Consider the following 16,622-nt stretch of genomic DNA (forward strand, 5'->3'; position numbering starts at 1 on the left):
TTCTTAATTATAGTGAATGAATTATAGCCTGAACACATGCTCTATACAAGACTCGGATGGATGGATCTACTCAAGTACCACTACTGCCCCCAGTTTTTCAAGAACCGCTTTTAGTTTGTCCGCGTCTTCCTTGGGCATATTTTCCTTGAGAACTTGCGGTACGGACTCCACGAACTTCTTTGCCTAAGACGAGGTTAGCGTGAATATGCCTTGATTGAGGCATGCGTTCGAGACTCACGTCGATGAGGGTAAGGTTCGGGATCAAGGCCTTGACCTCGCGGATGATCTTGGGCTTCGCAGCGGCGTCGAAGGACTCGAGTTTCAAATTGAAAATTGTCTTCTCCTTCGGTTTCTCCTGATTAATTCAGTCTTGGTCAATAAATACATTCCTTCTTTATAGTGATGGTGCTTCCCACCTCCACTGCGGCTTCTTCAACCGGGGCGGCGACGGGTGCGGCAGCTGAAGCGGCGGGCATTGCAATTTCTTGAATATTTAGTCGTGACTTTTGGGAATCTATGAGTAAGGATAAGTTGAAATCGGCTTTAGAAGGGAACAAACCTTCAAGAGCGTAACGAGGTCAGCTGCTTGCAGTAGTGTCAGTCCGGATATGTCGTCTACTATGCGGCCAATTTTTGGGTCACTTGGCAGGGGAGGAGGACTTGCTGCAGACGACGAGACAGCTTCTGTTGCTAGCCATCTTGACCGGCTAGCTAGCGGAGCAAAGCTGCAAGGTAGAGTTTAAGCATTCAAACGCAAGTTTTTGAAACATGCTGCTCACCGTGCGCTTGCCAATCTTGATGTTGAGCACAAAAGAGTAGAGCAGCGGCTCTGAAAATTAAGTGAGTTTCTGTCCAATAAAGTGGGGTAGGAAACGTACTGCCATGGTGTTCAGTTCTCGGACAGTATTACATGGACTTTTTTGACGCGTACAAATTCGGGAAGTGTTATTTGGTCGTGTTGTGCAGAGGCTTCTAACCCTTCAAATTGGACAAATTTCGCCTACCCTCCTCCCTCCTAGTTCTCCACCCTGAATGTGATCGATTGCTTGATCGATGCTACCGCCGCTATGATATTGTGCCCTTTATTCTATGGGCTAGGCCCTGAGCTAAAGCCTCCACAAGTCTAGCGGCTAGCGGCGCAGTATCTTGATTTCAACCCAAAAAAAATTGAGGTCTTGCCAGTTATTAGTGGCATGACCTACGACGCCACCACCGCCGCACATTGTCCCTTTGTTCAGTAGTACTTACTCTGAACTTTGGTCCCTGCACGACGAGCAAAGTCTAGCGCACTCGTAGATCTCAAGATAGAGTCTGACAAGAGTTCTGATAGACTTGCGATCCCCGTTACAACCGGCACTGAAATAGTATGAACACCAAACCTGTCATTCTCACACCCGTTGCCAGCCCAAGCTAGCTGCTTTAAACAGTATCTTGTGAAAATATCAAGAACGCAACAGATTGAACACGGGTAACAATCTTTCAATAGGCGAGCTCCAGCGTTTTGTCAATCTTTTTTGATACGACGATGACAGTGGTTCTGATGGGGAAACAACAAGAACAAATCTCCAAGAACATATGCATAGCCCCTTGAGTTGGGGCGCCAATTGATAGGTCACAAGTGGTAGCGCTAGCGCTCTTGCCAGGGAAGCTGAAGATCGATCGATGATGATCCTTTTGCAATTGGTCACCGCCGACAAAAACCCATCAATTGATCATGCTGAACCTTAATGTAACTGGTCTGGAGCTCGCCATGTGCGAATTTTTGTGGATGTTCCGCTACTGGCCATGGTGTTCCGCTCTCCATCGACGTGTCCAAAAGCAAATCGAAGTACTAGGAAAATCGACAGTCGATGACGTTACTTTCTAGCTTGACATGAGAGTACTCTGTAGGCCATTCGCGAGTCGTTCCATTGGAGCTCCGCGACGAGTACGACACCGATAAGACCCGTTTTGAGATGGGAAAATGGCAACGTTTGTAGGTCGCCCTTTGTGCCTTTTGTCAGTCATCTCAGGGTGGAGAAAACAGATCTCCGAGCGTACATTTTTTCGCGTTGAAATCGTGTTCAAACTCAGGCCGCCTCAACGATAACGGAAGACTTCTGTTAAAGACCCCAGTAGATATGGGTGGTGCGCGCTCGCTCTGGTCCGAATCGTTACTAATAATGATTCTAAAGTTGGCAGCCCTGAGAAGACTCGGCGCTTATGTTTATGTGGAGGAAGAGTGTGTTTAATAGCGTCTAATGCGGAAATTTTCTGGTAACTGGCGATTCGAAGTTTCTTGCGGGCCTCATGTGTCGTCGAACCAGATTCGGTTCATCCGCATCAGCTTTAGACGGAAGCACCTGTCAACTTCGCACCAATTTTCACGCTTCACGGCATATTCCATTTTCAGCTGGCCAGCGAATCTACTACCATACAAAAGCTTGTCCTCACTTACCATACATCCGAACCGTCCCCCCATACAACAGGTACCTGCACAAGCACCCTTATCCGCATTCGCTCACATCCATCTTCTCTACCATGAGTGGTCTGGATAATACGTGCGTACTCTTCTAATCCCCCTACATACCAATCATCACCTAACATAAACCCATCCAGTTTTGGAGCATTCTTGATTGGGGTTGTAGTCTCTGCCACGTAAGTTCTCTGCCTCCCCATCACATAAACGTGCTCAAACAACAACTTTCAGACTCTACGGAGGTATACTTCTTGCGCTCTTCGTTTTTTTTGCTAGAGGAGCTCATGATCGCACAAAGTCACTTGCGTGCAGACATGGTACTACTTTAGCCGGTACCCCTCGGATCCGTGGTACATCAAGCTCTTAGTATGTTCACGTAGCATGACATAAGTGTTTTCTATTCAACGGTGTTTTTTAATTTAGGTCGGTGCTGTACTTGTATCAGACTCAGTTCATCAAGCTCTGATTACACACACTGGTGAGTCCGAGATACAAGTCTTGTTTTTCCGCGGGCTGAATACCAGTAGTGTATACGTATCTTGTGACTGATTTCGGTATCGCTACTGACCTCGGGACGCTTGTCTGGAGTTTGATTGTAAGTGGCGTGTCATCACTCCGTGGTTCGCGTCTCAACGTTCGTTTGATGTCACACAGATCGAAGTCTTATTCAATGGCTTCACAGCGCTTATGGTTCAAAGGTCGGTGTGAGATCTTTCCGATTGAAACGGTCCGTACTGATCGTACTGCCAGCTTCCTTACCATGCGCGTCTACAGACGTATGTGTAAACCTTTCACCAGTGAACGTTTGCTCACTTTCAGCCAGTAAGCAACAAGAGTATTATTGCAACCGGGTCGGTCATGTCCCTTGTCATCGGTGAATTTGTTCTCGTTGTCAGTGAGTAGACGCCTTTTCTCCTCCAAAACCAGTCTACTAATGTAATATCAAAAGTATATGTCGCTAAAGCGTGAGTCAACGACGTAAGAACACAACGCGCAGTCTAGCTAATAACCTTTGTAGTGTCCATATGACGACATTTGAGCAACTGACCGTTCTCAAGCCACTGTCCATGTCTGTGAACGCTTTGGCAGCTGCTGGAGACGTGCTTATCGCTGTATTCCTCTGCACACTCCTTCAACAATCTCGCACTGGATTCCGGAGGTCCGATACCATGATCAACAAGCTGATTTTGTTCAGCATCAACACGGGTCTCCTCACCAGTATTTGCGCGGTCATGTCCCTCATTTCTGTGCGTAGCAAATCACATATGGTCTGGTGTTGCACTCCTGACCCAGATGTGGCACAGATTACAGTTTGGCCTGATACCTTCATTTACATCGCATTCTATTTCTGCTTGGGACGTCGTAAGTACGATTTAGTCGGATACAGTTCACGAGATTGACGAGAACGTTTTCAGTCTACTGCAACTCCTTGTTGGCAACTCTTAATGCACGAAAGAGTCTTCGGGGTGATTCTCGGGACGAAAACATGTCGCTCTCGCTTCAGGGAATTCAGAAAACGTCTAACAGCACCGGTACTTCGCAGAGGGTAAGTTCCGATGAAATTTTCTGGCACAGCACTTGGCTCACGATATGATATCAGCGGATGCCGAATAACATCTCAATTAAGATTGATACCACACAGGAGTACGTTCGAGATGAAGTGAGTTCTTTTCATTTTTGTGGCCGGGATCTAGCGCTGATCCACGATAGTATTCATCTGCAACGGAACTTAAAAGTGCTCAGGCAGTTTAGTCGCTTTAGGGATGGGGTGCCACGAGGTGGATGAGAAGCACATAAAAAAATGTACCGCATCATACTTTGGTAGAACATTGGTGTCATTCTTTTTTGCGTCGTTCTTTTGCATTGATTGTAAGTATTGTAACATGTATGATCTGCGACCGATCTTGTGATTGGCTACTCTATTCCTTCATATACCCTGCGGCGCATGGTGGCATTTTCAGCAATTATAATACGCGGAATTACATGGAACATTCATTGAACCCCCACTATTTCTCCAAGATCTGTTCGATTATCTGTTCGATTTAGTATGTCCGATATTGTGGTGTGACCGGGTGCCCTGCTCGGATGTAGCAACGGGGCACAAAGAAAACCCCTTTATCAAGTGGAAGGTTAAGTGTACAGTAAGGGTCCGCGCTTGGTGGGTAAATTTAAATATAAACATAAAATTGTCCCGCGGGTGTTCCAAGCTCGCTGATTTACCCGGTTGACAACACCTTACGCCACGTTACTAGCAATACATCTTCCAGAAGCAACATCAAAATGAGCAATCTCAAATATAACTTGTCACTTTCCATACTTGCCCCACACCTTTTCAACCTGCCACCCCCTCAAAAATATCTGAGCCGCTCTTTATTTACTCTTTATTCGCTAGTCCTCCATGTTGACACTCACAGATATCACTTGGCTTGATCTATGTCTTGCAGGTGCCGGTGTTTATCTCGTAAAGCAGGTATTCACCCAGAAGAATCCTGCACCATACCCCCCAGGTCCCCCAGGCCGACCTCTCGTCGGCAATATCCCAGACATGCCTCAAGACAAGCCCTGGCTCACATTCACTGAGTGGGGCAAGAAATATGGTCAGTGCATCCCGTTCCACTGACATCATCCATTTTAACCCCTGCGTGCAGGCGATATCTCACATGTCGAGGTTCTGGGCCAGCACATCGTCATCCTGAACTCTGTCAAGACCTCCGTGGAAATGCTCGAAAAGAAAAGCTCCGTCTACTCCGATCGACCTGTCCTCCCTATGGGTGGCGAACTTGTCGGCTGGAAAAACACTCTCGTTCTTCTCCCTTATGGCGACCACCTGCGCGAGTACCGCAAGCATTTCCATCGCGTCATCGGCAGTCGCGCCGCCTTGGACGTCTACAATCCGATCGAGGAAGTCGAGACCCACCGATTCCTGAAGCGCGTACTGGCGAAACCCGACCAACTCCAGGCACACGTTCGACAGTATGTCCCCGTCTATCCTATTATCGACTTATATTTAAATTTGTATAGCACCGCTGGCGCTATCATTCTGCGGATTTCTCATGGCTATGAAGTGAAGGAGAACAATGATCCGTTTGTCGACCTTGCCGACCGTGCTGTCGATCAATTCTCAAAGTCCACTGCTACCGGTGCCTTCATGGTTGACATTATGCCATCCTGTAAGGACGTATCATTCTCACCCTCGCTTCCTAGTTCCTGATTATCTGTAGTGGCAAAGGTTCCTGAGTGGCTTCCTGGTGCTGGCTTCAAGCGCATAGCACGTGAATGGCACGAGACCCTCGAAGAGATGGTCGCCGCACCCTACAAATTCGTCAAGGATCAAATGGTGACTAATATTAGTATTTTGTGATGCACGAACTAAAATTTGAATATGACAAGGCTGCTGGTATCGCCCCCAAGTCTTTCACCTCGAATCTCCTGGAAGGCCGAACTTTGTCTGCCGAAGAGGATCACATCGTGAAATGGTCCGCTGCATCCCTATACTCCGGTGGTGCCGACACGGTTAGAATCCGCCCTACATATTTCAAATCGTTATATTTTGAGCCTGATTCCTTTCTCAGACAGTTTCGGCAATATATTCATTTTTCCTGGCTATGACGCTTTTCCCTGATGCGCAGAAGAAGGCTCAGGCTGAGATTGATGCCGTTATTGGTCCTGATCGTCTTCCGACTTTCGCTGACCGCGACTCCCTCCCCTACACTGAGGCGCTCGCGAAGGAAGTCCTTCGCTGGAATGCTGTCGTGCCTACCGGTATGTGTGTCTTGTTTATAGCATTCTGCTATTGACGAGGGGTATCTCACCGACAGCTGTTCCTCACCGTGTTATTGAGGACGACATTCATGATGGGTACTACATTCCCAAAGGCACTTTGATAATACCCAACATTTGGTTAGTACTGTCCTGTCCCTCTCCTGTATTCGGTTTCATTCAATGCCTTTGAATTGCTGTAGGTTCATGCTCAATGATCCTCGGACATACGCTAACCCCTCGGAATTCAACCCTGAGCGCTTCTTGGCCAAAGAAGGAAAAGAGCCTGAGACCGATCCTCGCACGATCTGCTTCGGTTTTGGTAGACGGTAGGAATTCAGCTGTTTTGTTTTGATCAGAATATCTGACTTTCTGCTCCGCAGTATCTGCCCAGGTTAGCTAAACTCACATGGGACGGACCCACGAGACATTTCTGACATCGCTTGCCTTGCCAGGTCTCCATCTCGCTGATGCGTCTGTCTGGATGTCTGCTGCGATGTCACTTGCTGTGTTTGACATTTCCAAGGTTATCGAGAATGGCGTCGCGATCACTCCCGAGGTTGACCCCTCGTCAGGTACTATCAGGTATGTCGCGCTTGTTTGTTATCGTGTGCTGTGCTGGGTCTAGACACATACACCCCACTCCCAGCCACCCCAAACCCTTCAAGTGCTCCATCAAGCCCCGTTCTGCCAAATCCCTTGCGCTCATTCAGGAAGATGCAAACTACTAAGCGCACGACGACGAGACACGCAGGGATGCATCCGTTGCTTTGGATGGCAACTCACTTTCGACATGGCTTTGTATATTGCACTTTGAGGTTTGTGCAAGATTGGTTGGTTGGTTGTGTATCGCGGTATCATATAAATATGTATATGTCATTTTACCTTCATCTTGTTGGAATAATTTACGATTGTGCGAATGATATTATCGTGACTTTGCCTTGAATCGTTTAGAACTTCGCGTGTGTCCTGACTGAGTATACTTGGTATGTTTTTCCTTGACACTGTAACAGACTCGGAGTCTCCCGAGTCCCGACAAGCTTTCGGACCGTCGTCAGCTGTTTGTGTTTCATTCTCCGCGACGAACAACCAAAACTAAGCTGACGGTTTATCATCCTATGGCGAAATAAACTTGTTACTGACTATGTACCTTTGCTACCATATCCTGGCAATGAGAGTGTGCTGCAAATGTGTACATGGCCTACGCAACAAGCACACATGGCAGTCTGTTTGACACCTTGCCGCGGCACGTCTGGCATTTCCCGCCAATGGGTGCCACTAATGATCAAAATCAATAGCTTATCAACAAATGCACATGCACATGGGGCCCGTCTAACAACATTTAGCCTGTCTGGCTCTTTCCTTGTGCCTACAGTAATCGAGCACTCTTCTGTCCGACCGACCGTCGGTAAGGCCACAAATGTCAAATGGGCTTTGCGCACGGCATCTTAACAACTCGTGGACAAGACTTCTCGGTGTGCACCATCTCCCACCGTTGCGATGAACCCCCGTTGTCACCTCCCGAAGTTCACCCGTGGAACCGGAATCCCTTGTGAAGCTGTCTTCGATTTTTTTTGCTCTCCTCCCGAGCTGACTGATGATCCCGGCCGACCAGGTGTTAAAAAACCTCATCCGCGGTGCTTCACGGGATTGCCTTGCTCCTCTCGTGGGCAGTTGCTAGTTTGTAAGTGTGGGGCTGCGGATCTAACCGGTTTTGATATCATCAGCCCTTCCTTGATAAGGTTGAACCTTGGCCTATCGTGGCTTAGATGTGCGTCCGCCCGCCGTGCTGCTATTTTCTCGTAAGTTTAACGGGACCGGAGTAACAGTAGAGCAGGTATTGTATACGAAATTGGGAACGTTCCAAGTGTTCTGAATTCACCACAGTACTTACTAGTGCCGTCAAACATAACCTGTTCAGGCGAAGATGGTAGGCGCCCCACGATCATGAATATTTAGGCAGCCGTGTCTGTCGTGCCCACAGAAATATGTGTGGTGATTGCACCGAACTTCATGGTGTAAGCAGCTCGTGCCAGTGGCCCTCGGTCCCGGACTCCTTTTTCACTCGCACAGTCAGAGTCATTGGGCGATTACGAGATATGGGTGCTCACTGGCAGAATCGCGTCCGCAGCCCGGGCTTCTTTGGATGATTTCAATAGAAGATCAAGAAAAGAATGGAGGCTACACAACTCAGGTACTTCTGTATTACTCGCTCATCTGCTAGTAGGCAATGTTGACGCTCACCACAAGAAGAATTCCTGCACCACATCCCCCTGGTCCTCCATGGTGGCCTCTCATCAGGCACAATATCCCAGGCATGGCTCACATCAAGCCGTAGCTCACCGCACATCAACGTGCTGAACTCTGTCAAAACTGTGATGGGAATGCTGGTGATAAGAGTTTTGTCTTTAGGCGAGGTCGAGCCTTTGAGGTTGGCCCATTATCATATAGGGCACTCCATTGGCTTGCTTTTGCCCGACACTCAAGAACGATGAGGGTGTTCTTCACGATCAGTGTGAGCTCATAAGTCACAGGCACGTCCAAGGAGCCCCGAGGTAATCGGGGATACTATACATGCCTACAAGCAGGAGTTACCATCGCGAAGTAGTCTGGAGTTTGTTTCAGACACGGCGTCTGGAGGAGCTTCTTTAAGAGTGCCTGAGCTGAGGTACGATCGGTAACGTGTTGCGCGGAGATACAGCTGCGGGCATGGCATGGCACGGATTCTCCACGAGCTCTGAAGATCCTTTGGAAACTTTGCCGATGATGAAGATCCATGGCTTGCAGCTTGCAACTTGCATATCCACGATGTAGTCTCCTCGTCTGCAGTTGCAGTAATCACGCGAGCATTGACGAAATAGATGCCATCCTCGAGTGGTGCGTTTCTTCCGCCGAAAGTGGAAACAGAGACAGAAAGATCACCAGCAGTGGAGCTTGGTCCTAGGAAAGCCCAAAGGTAAAATTTGCAATGGTAAGGATATTTGAATCTCAAAATTGTGAAATTGGCGGGTGCTGGCACCTGATCATGCATATGCTCCACCTTCATCAGCACGCGTATGTTGCTCTGATCGACCTTCCGATGGACCAACGGGCGTCTCCGTGGTACCTATAGCGGCTCTCGTCAAACAGACAAAGTTTTAACTATGGATTGTGAAACGAAAAATAAACTACAGCTAAGTACTATCGCTTTACCCCCAAAACCCCCAAAAAAACAATTTCCCTCGCAGACCCTTCAAGCCCACAGTACGGCTTCGACTTGTTTATCTTGGATGACGAGAATATCGAGGATTATGTCGGCGCATGGAGTTGTGAACTCGAACTGCGCATCATCATCGCATGGGTCAGCGTGACAAAGGTCTCGTTTCTTTCAAGGAGCACGGGCCTAGCCTGAATACTGTGACTGATGTGCTCTGGGGCTACCTGAATTTGACAGCCTCTGAGCGCATTGCAAATTTACCATGTGAATTTCGGACAGTTCGAAATTCACCGTACACTAGGGCGTACCCTCATCAGTCCGCTGTTCCCGCCGGTGCAATGTGCATGACAGCCACCTCCCGCCTTAGAGGGATGCATGATGCATGATGCATATGCATGACCGGTGATCGCTTTCATCCGTGTTATTAATGGCAGGTATAAATAACATGATCAGTCGATACGACTCCTCTTGTCTGATCATTCCTATACAAACCCGCTCTCTAGTCGCTCGTCATTTGCTAGTAGACTATGTTGGCACTCACCAACATCACTTGGTTCGACCTATGCCTTGCGTGTGTCGGAGCGTATCTGTTAAAGCACGTGTTCAACAAGAAGAATCCTGCACCCTATCCCCCTGGTCCTCCAGGGTGGCCTCTCATCGGGAACGTCCTAGACATGCCCCGCATCAAGCCCTGGCTTACCTTCGCTATGTGGGGCAAGAAGTATGGTGAGTACCTCCCGTTTCCCCAACATCATGGATTTCAAGTCTTGTTTGCAGGTGATATCTCGCATATCGAGGTTCTGGGTCAACATATCATGGTGGTGAACTCTGTCAAGACTGCGATGGACATGTTGGATAAGAAGAGCACTGTGTACTCTGACCGTCCTATCTTTACTCTTGCCGGCGAACTCGTTGGCTGGAAGTACCTTATGACTCTTCTCCCTTACGGTGACCATCTACGCCGGTACCGCAAGAACTTCCACCGCGTCATTGGCAGCCGCGCTGCAGTGGACGTATACGGCCAGATCGAAGTGGTCGAGACTCGCCGATTCCTTAAGCGTGTGTTTACGACACCCGACCAATTACAGGAACATATTCGACAGTACGTAGTATCCGTCCTTGTATTGACACGATCTTGATTTTTATAGCACCGCTGGCGCTATCATTCTGCGCATCTCTCATGGTTATGAAGTGAAAGAGAGCAATGATCCCTTTGTTGACCTTGCAGAACGTGCTGTGGACCAATTATCGCGTTCTACTGCTCCTGGTGCCTTCATGGTTGATTTTATGCCATTCTGTAAGCTATAGCATTCAGACATTTGCTTACAATGGCCTCACCATCTGTAGTGGCCAAGGCCCCCGAGTGGTTCCCTGGTGCCGGCTTCAAGCGTCTAGCCCGTGAATGGCACGAGACCCTTGATGAGATGGTTTCTGCACCCCACAAGTTCGTCAAGGATCAGATGGTGACTAACATTTGTAGTTGTGCGATCATGCGTTGAAATTCGAATGATACAGGCTGCTGGCATTGCCCCGAAGTCTTTTACCTCGGATCTGATGGAAGGCCGTACTCTGTCTGTGGAAGATGATCACGTTGTGAAATGGTCTGCTGGAACTCTATATGCCGGCGCTGCCGACACGGTTGGTCCCTTCCTACGTATTTTAATCATGATATTCTGAGAGTACTACACTTCTTTCCTCAGACTGTTTCTACAATCTACTCGCTCTTCCTGGCTATGTCACTATTCCCTGATGTGCAGAAGAAGGCTCAGGCTGAAATAGATGCTGTTGTCGGTCCCGATCGTCTTCCCTCCTTCGCCGACCGAGACTCTCTTCCCTACACTGAAGCGCTTGCCAAAGAAGCTCTACGATGGCATGCTGCTGTCCCTACCGGTCCGTGTATCCCATTTAACGCATTCTTTAGTTCCCGAGCGGTATCTCAATGACAGGTTTCGCCCACTGTGTCACTGAGGACGACATCCATGACGGGTACTACATTCCAAAAGGTTCCTTAGTGATACCTAACATTTGGTCGGTACCCCCTTTTCTTCCGTGTTCGATATTTTAACAGAATATAATGCCAGGTTCATGCTCAATAATCCGGAGACATATGCTAATCCCTCAGAATTCAACCCTGAACGGTTTCTGGCTAATAATGGAAAGAAGCCTGAGACAGAGCCTCGCACAATATGCTTCGGCTTTGGAAGACGGTAAGCATGGAGTTGGTTTTTAGTGTAATGCTAACTTTCTGCTCCGCAGTATCTGTCCAGGTATGCCCAACTCACAGAAGTACCGATGAACAGATATGTATTCAGACGTTGCTTGGTTTTCATGTACAGGTCTCCACCTCGCTGAAACCTCCGTCTGGATGTCCATGGCCATGTCATTGGCCGTATTTGATATCTCTAAGGTCGTCGAGAACAGTGTTGAGATCACCCCTGAGCTTGATCCCTTGTCAGGCACGATCAGGTTTGTCACCTATCTTGTCACGTCCGGGCGATGGTCTGAATAGACACACTTCCAGTCACCCCAAACCCTTCAAGTGCTCTATTAAGCCTCGCTCTGCCAAAGCCGTCGCACTCATTGAGCAGGATGTTGGCTACTAAGCGCACAAACATGAACTACATATAGGAAGATACTTGCCGTGGATGGCTATTTTAACACTGACTGTCGTAGTTTATACTTTGCATCACAGTGCAGGGTTGTGGTGTGCCAAGTGGTCCCAGAAGAGTGGCCAGAGTCCTGGCTTGTAAATTGGTAGTCCTTTGGAAACTTTGCCGATGATGAAGATCCATGGCTTGCAGCTTGCATATCCACGATGTAGTCTTTTTGCTTGCAATTGCAGTAATCACGCGAGCATTGACGAAATAGATGCCATCCTCGAGTGGTGCGTTTCTTCCGCCGAAAGCGAAAACAGAGACAGAAATATCACCAGCAGTGTCTCCTTGGAGCTTGGTCCTAGGAAAGCTCAAAGGTGAAATTTGCAATGGTAAGCATATTTGAATTTCAAAATTGCAAATTTGACTGGGTACTGGCACCTGATCATGTATATACTCCACCTTCATCAGCACGCGTAACATGCTCTGATCGACCTTCCAATGGACCAACGGGGCACGCACATGGGAGTCAGTGAATTGCTTCCGCGGGATAAAACGTTCCATCCTTACCAAGTCCTTAGTACATATGTTAGATGTGCGACAGAAGACTGTGGTTTAATTTCACGCTGCAGCCCATTTTAGTACCTTACCACCCGTCTGTTGGAAATCAGCCCGTCAACATAGATAGTTTTTCTCTTTTGTTCGATACCTTCCAACGTACTTACCATATTTAGTAACTCCGTCTATACATAAACATGTTCGCTACAGCCCTTTTTACCCTTTTCCCCAGTCTCAACTGGGGGTGAGCCTCGTATACCACGATGCCTACATTCTTTACTAACAATGTACAGGACTTATCAAGTCCTTTCTCTAGACGCACATCGTCTTTTACCGTCGAAAGCTAACGCAGCGTAGCCAACTTATCATTGACACTGGAGAGGACTCGGAGTCAGGATCGTATCTAATCCCTCATTTCAGAAACCCCACTTTTTTACTTGCCCATCCTCTGCTACCAGACCATGTTGACACTCACCGACGTCACTTGGCTGGACATATGTCTTACTGGTGTCGGGGTGTATTTGGTAAAGCAGGTAATCACCAAGAAAAATCCTGCACCATATCCCCCTGGTCCCTCCGGTTGGCCTCTCGTTGGCAATGTGTCAGACATCCCTCGCATCAAGCCCTGGCTGACATTTGCCGAGTGGGGAAAGAAATATGGTGACTGCCTCACGATTTTCCAAAATCGTGCATTTCAGAGTCTCATCTACAGGTGATATCTCGCATGTCGAGATACTGGGTCAACACATCGTGGTGCTGAACTCCGTCAAGACTGCGATGGAGATGCTGGGAAAGAAGAGCTCTATCTACTCTGACCGACCTGTTTTAACTATGGGTGGTGAACTTTGTGGCTGGAAGCACACTTTGTCTCTTCTTCCTTGTGGTGACCGTTTTCGCCAGTACCGCAAGAACTTGCGACGCGTCGCTGGGATTCACGCCGCTCTGGACATCTACAACCCGGTCCAGGATATAGAGACTCGGCAATTCCTTAAGCGTATGTTTGAAACACCCGACCAACTACAGGAACAACTTCGACAGTATGTATTATTTATCCTTGCACCAGCATGTCTTGAGTTTTTATAGCACCGCTGGCGCTATTATTCTGCGCATCTCTCATGGTTATGAAGTGAAAGAGAGCAATGATCCCTTTGTTGACCTTGCAGATCGTGCTATGGACCAATTCTCGCGGCTCACCGCTCCCGGTGCCTTCATGGTTGACATCGTGCCATCCTGTGAGGCTATAGTATTCTGACCTTTGCTTCCAAGTCTCTGACTATTTGTAGTGGCCAAGGTTCCTGAGTGGCTCCCTGGTGCCAGCTTCAAGCGTCTAGCCCGTGAATGGCACGAGACTCTCGAAGAGATGGTTTCTGCACCCCACAACTTCGTCAAGGATCAGATGGTGACTATTAATATTCGTATTTTGTGGCCACGAGTTAAGGTTTGAATATTACAGGCTGCTGGTATTGCCCCAAAGTCTTTCACCTCGAATCTGTTGGAAGGCCGGACTTTGTCTGCCGAAGAGGATCACATCGTGAAGTGGTCTGCTGCATCCCTATACGCCGGCGGTGCCGACACGGTTAGAATTGGCCTACATATTTCAAACCATCGCATTTTGAGACTGATTCCTTTCTCAGACAGTTTCGTCGATATATTCATTTTTCCTGGCCATGACGCTTTTCCCTGATGCGCAGAAGAAGGCTCAAGCTGAGATCGATGCCGTTATTGGTCCTGATCGTCTTCCGTCCTTCGCTGACCGCGACTTTCTCCCCTACACTGAGGCGCTCGCAAAGGAAGTCCTACGCTGGCATGCTGTCGCCCCTACCGGTATGTGTATCTCGTTTATCACAATCCTTAGTTGAAGGTTATCCCCAACGGATAGGCGGTCCCCATCGCGCCACCGAGGACGACATCCATGACACGTACTACATTCCAAAAGACTCCTTGATCATACCTAACATTTGGTTGGTGCTCCCCTTTTCTGTAATTGGCGTATTCACAAAATTTAATTCTTTGAATGCAACAGGTTCATGCTCAATGATCCGCGGACATATGCTAACCCCTCTCAATTCAACCCTGAACGCTTCTTAACCAAGGATGGAAAGCTATCTGAGACTGACCCTCGTGTGATATGCTTCGGCTTTGGTAGGCGGTATGTATTGAATTACTGTTTGAGCGAAATTCTTACTTTGTGCTCCGCAGTATCTGCCCAGGTTAGCCACACTTACAGCGGGTGCCGATCCACAAGGCATTTCTGACGTCGCTTGATTGTTCAGGTCTCCACCTCGCTGATGCGTCCATCTGGATATCTGCTGCGATGTCACTGGCCGTGTTCGATATCTCCAAGGCCGTCGAGAATGGTATTGAGATCACCCCTGAGGTTGATCCCTCATCAGGTGCAATCAGGTATGTCGCGCTTCTCATTGGCGTCCCGCCATCTGTTATGCACATACACACTTGCCGCGGCAGTCATCCCAAGCCCTTTAAGTGTTCTATTAAGCCCCGCTCCGCAAAAGCCATCGGGCTCATCCAGCAAGATGAAAACTGCTAAGTTGCTCCAAGATGAACCTAGAGAAACATGTAGGGTATATTCCTCGCCGTGGCGATTTTCACGAAACTCATCTATCTACTTTGTACTCATAGCGGGATTGCGATCCTATGTCTGTCTGCTTCTTGTATTTACAAACCACCAAATGATATTACCTTGCCGTAATCACCCTCTGGATTCAATAGCGACCGAACTACGAAGGTCATATCGATGATGAGCATATTTGTAGGCTCTTCTGTCAACGACCAACAACCAGACCTCGGGTGAGCTTGACGCAGCGGGTAGATATCTCATGCTTAGTACACCATCTCACAAGCGTTGTGCGATGAATCCCTGTCGTCGCCTCTCAAAGTCGCCCGCGAAGCCTGTCTTTGATTTGTTTCCTTTGTCGCTCGACCGGGTCCGTAGCACGTGAAGCTTCCATATATCTGATGATCCTGGACTCGACTACGACCAGGTTAACCAAACTCGGCCGCGGTCTTCACAAGACGCTCGTGCACTACAATAGTTTGACTTTAGATTCATTTTTGGCTCGCGCTCGAACAACCTTCCTCTGTGCGCGTAGAAGCCCACTCGTTGGGACGTGCAGACTCACATCAACTTGCTTACTTGCTGCTATTTTGAACGTCAGGGGTTAGGAAGGGGAACGAACTGACTGTCAGCAGAAACCAGAGTGAAGTGTTTCCATCACCACTATTCAGGCGACAATCATAGATGCTAGGCCCCTTGGAACGTGGAACGTGGCTAAGCATCCTCGCTGTCGTGTTCATTGTGGTACCAAGGCGGTTGGTCCTCCGTGGTAGTGCCAGGGTCCCTGATGCCTAGGGCGTAGTACTAGTGTACGGTCAAATAGAGGGGTGTTAATTTACACCTATAAGTTAGCGTTAATTCACCCCCGAAATGCCCGAAGTTCCCAGATTCACATGTGTGAATTTGGGTGAATTTGGTTTTCCCCATCGGGCGTCTCCGTGGTGTTCATGAATTTTTGTAAATACCTATAGCGGCTACTTAGCTCGTCAAACAGACAAAGTTGAAACGAAAAATAAACTACAGCTAAGTATTATGTCTTTATCTTCAAAACCCCCCAGAAACATTAATTCCTCTCGCAGACCCTTCAAGCCCACAGTACGGCTTCGACTTCTTTATCTTGGATGACGAGAATATCGAGGATTATGGTCCTATCAGCCTCTATCAGCGCACTGAATTGTGAACTCAAACTGCGCATGGGTCAGCCATGACAAAGGTCCCGTTTCTTTCAAGGAGTACGGGTTTAGCCTGAATACTGTGACTGATGTACTCGGGGCTACCTGAATTTGACACTGTGCCTCTGGGCGCATTGTAAATTCACCACATGGTGTGAATTTCGGACAGTTCGAAATTCAACGTACACTAGGGCGTACCCTCATCAGTCCGCCGTTCCCGCCGGTGCAATGTGCATGACAGCCACCTCCCGCCTTAGAGGTTTGGCCTTTTGGCCTTCCCTTGCAGTTCGCGTCCGATACATTGTGTCTG

General features: G+C 48.3%; 5 protein-coding genes across 5 annotated transcripts; 4 read left to right on the top strand and 1 right to left on the bottom strand.

The window, feature by feature from the left end:
- Nucleotides 1-2: 2 nt before the first annotated feature.
- Nucleotides 3-936, bottom strand: DEU56DRAFT_852387 (ClpS-like protein). Its single transcript, XM_041355206.1, has 6 exons — nucleotides 879-936; nucleotides 780-829; nucleotides 560-725; nucleotides 417-503; nucleotides 239-355; nucleotides 3-183 (listed from the first exon to the last, which is right to left on the bottom strand). The coding sequence occupies exons 1-6, from the start codon at nucleotides 882-884 to the stop codon at nucleotides 67-69; spliced, it is 543 nt and encodes a 180-aa protein (XP_041212075.1). The 5' UTR covers nucleotides 885-936; the 3' UTR covers nucleotides 3-66.
- Nucleotides 937-2,520: 1,584 nt separating this feature from the next.
- DEU56DRAFT_928261 (uncharacterized protein) lies at nucleotides 2,521-4,571 on the top strand (the record flags this gene model as incomplete). Its single annotated transcript, XM_041358630.1, has 15 exons — nucleotides 2,521-2,540; nucleotides 2,599-2,637; nucleotides 2,690-2,700; nucleotides 2,757-2,824; nucleotides 2,882-2,936; nucleotides 2,986-3,053; nucleotides 3,113-3,156; nucleotides 3,209-3,234; nucleotides 3,282-3,353; nucleotides 3,408-3,423; nucleotides 3,477-3,705; nucleotides 3,763-3,820; nucleotides 3,874-4,004; nucleotides 4,059-4,118; nucleotides 4,169-4,571. The coding sequence occupies 15 exons, from the start codon at nucleotides 2,521-2,523 to the stop codon at nucleotides 4,208-4,210; spliced, it is 939 nt and encodes a 312-aa protein (XP_041212076.1). The 3' UTR covers nucleotides 4,211-4,571.
- A 107-nt stretch (nucleotides 4,572-4,678) lies between these two features.
- On the top strand, nucleotides 4,679-7,163 carry DEU56DRAFT_971217 (cytochrome P450). The gene is made up of 11 exons (XM_041359452.1): nucleotides 4,679-5,055; nucleotides 5,107-5,431; nucleotides 5,480-5,628; nucleotides 5,680-5,795; nucleotides 5,849-5,971; nucleotides 6,031-6,220; nucleotides 6,277-6,358; nucleotides 6,421-6,546; nucleotides 6,601-6,611; nucleotides 6,673-6,802; nucleotides 6,867-7,163. Exons 1-11 carry the CDS (start codon nucleotides 4,857-4,859, stop codon nucleotides 6,946-6,948), a joined length of 1,533 nt encoding a protein of 510 aa, XP_041212077.1. The 5' UTR covers nucleotides 4,679-4,856; the 3' UTR covers nucleotides 6,949-7,163.
- Nucleotides 7,164-9,940: 2,777 nt separating this feature from the next.
- DEU56DRAFT_909450 (cytochrome P450) lies at nucleotides 9,941-12,016 on the top strand (the record flags this gene model as incomplete). Its single annotated transcript, XM_041357103.1, has 11 exons — nucleotides 9,941-10,139; nucleotides 10,191-10,515; nucleotides 10,562-10,710; nucleotides 10,761-10,876; nucleotides 10,929-11,051; nucleotides 11,114-11,303; nucleotides 11,360-11,441; nucleotides 11,495-11,620; nucleotides 11,670-11,680; nucleotides 11,750-11,879; nucleotides 11,935-12,016. 11 exons carry the CDS (start codon nucleotides 9,941-9,943, stop codon nucleotides 12,014-12,016), a joined length of 1,533 nt encoding a protein of 510 aa, XP_041212078.1.
- Nucleotides 12,017-13,026: 1,010 nt separating this feature from the next.
- Nucleotides 13,027-15,113, top strand: DEU56DRAFT_909451 (cytochrome P450; the record flags this gene model as incomplete). Its single annotated transcript, XM_041357104.1, has 10 exons — nucleotides 13,027-13,225; nucleotides 13,278-13,602; nucleotides 13,649-13,797; nucleotides 13,849-13,964; nucleotides 14,019-14,141; nucleotides 14,200-14,389; nucleotides 14,445-14,526; nucleotides 14,589-14,714; nucleotides 14,765-14,775; nucleotides 14,839-15,113. The coding sequence occupies 10 exons, from the start codon at nucleotides 13,027-13,029 to the stop codon at nucleotides 15,111-15,113; spliced, it is 1,596 nt and encodes a 531-aa protein (XP_041212079.1).
- Between the last annotated feature and the right edge of the window lie 1,509 nt (nucleotides 15,114-16,622).

Source organism: Suillus clintonianus, assembly GCF_016758775.1.
Source record: "Suillus clintonianus strain FC179 chromosome Unknown DEU56scaffold_13, whole genome shotgun sequence".
In the NCBI taxonomy this organism is placed as follows: domain Eukaryota; kingdom Fungi; phylum Basidiomycota; class Agaricomycetes; order Boletales; family Suillaceae; genus Suillus; species Suillus clintonianus.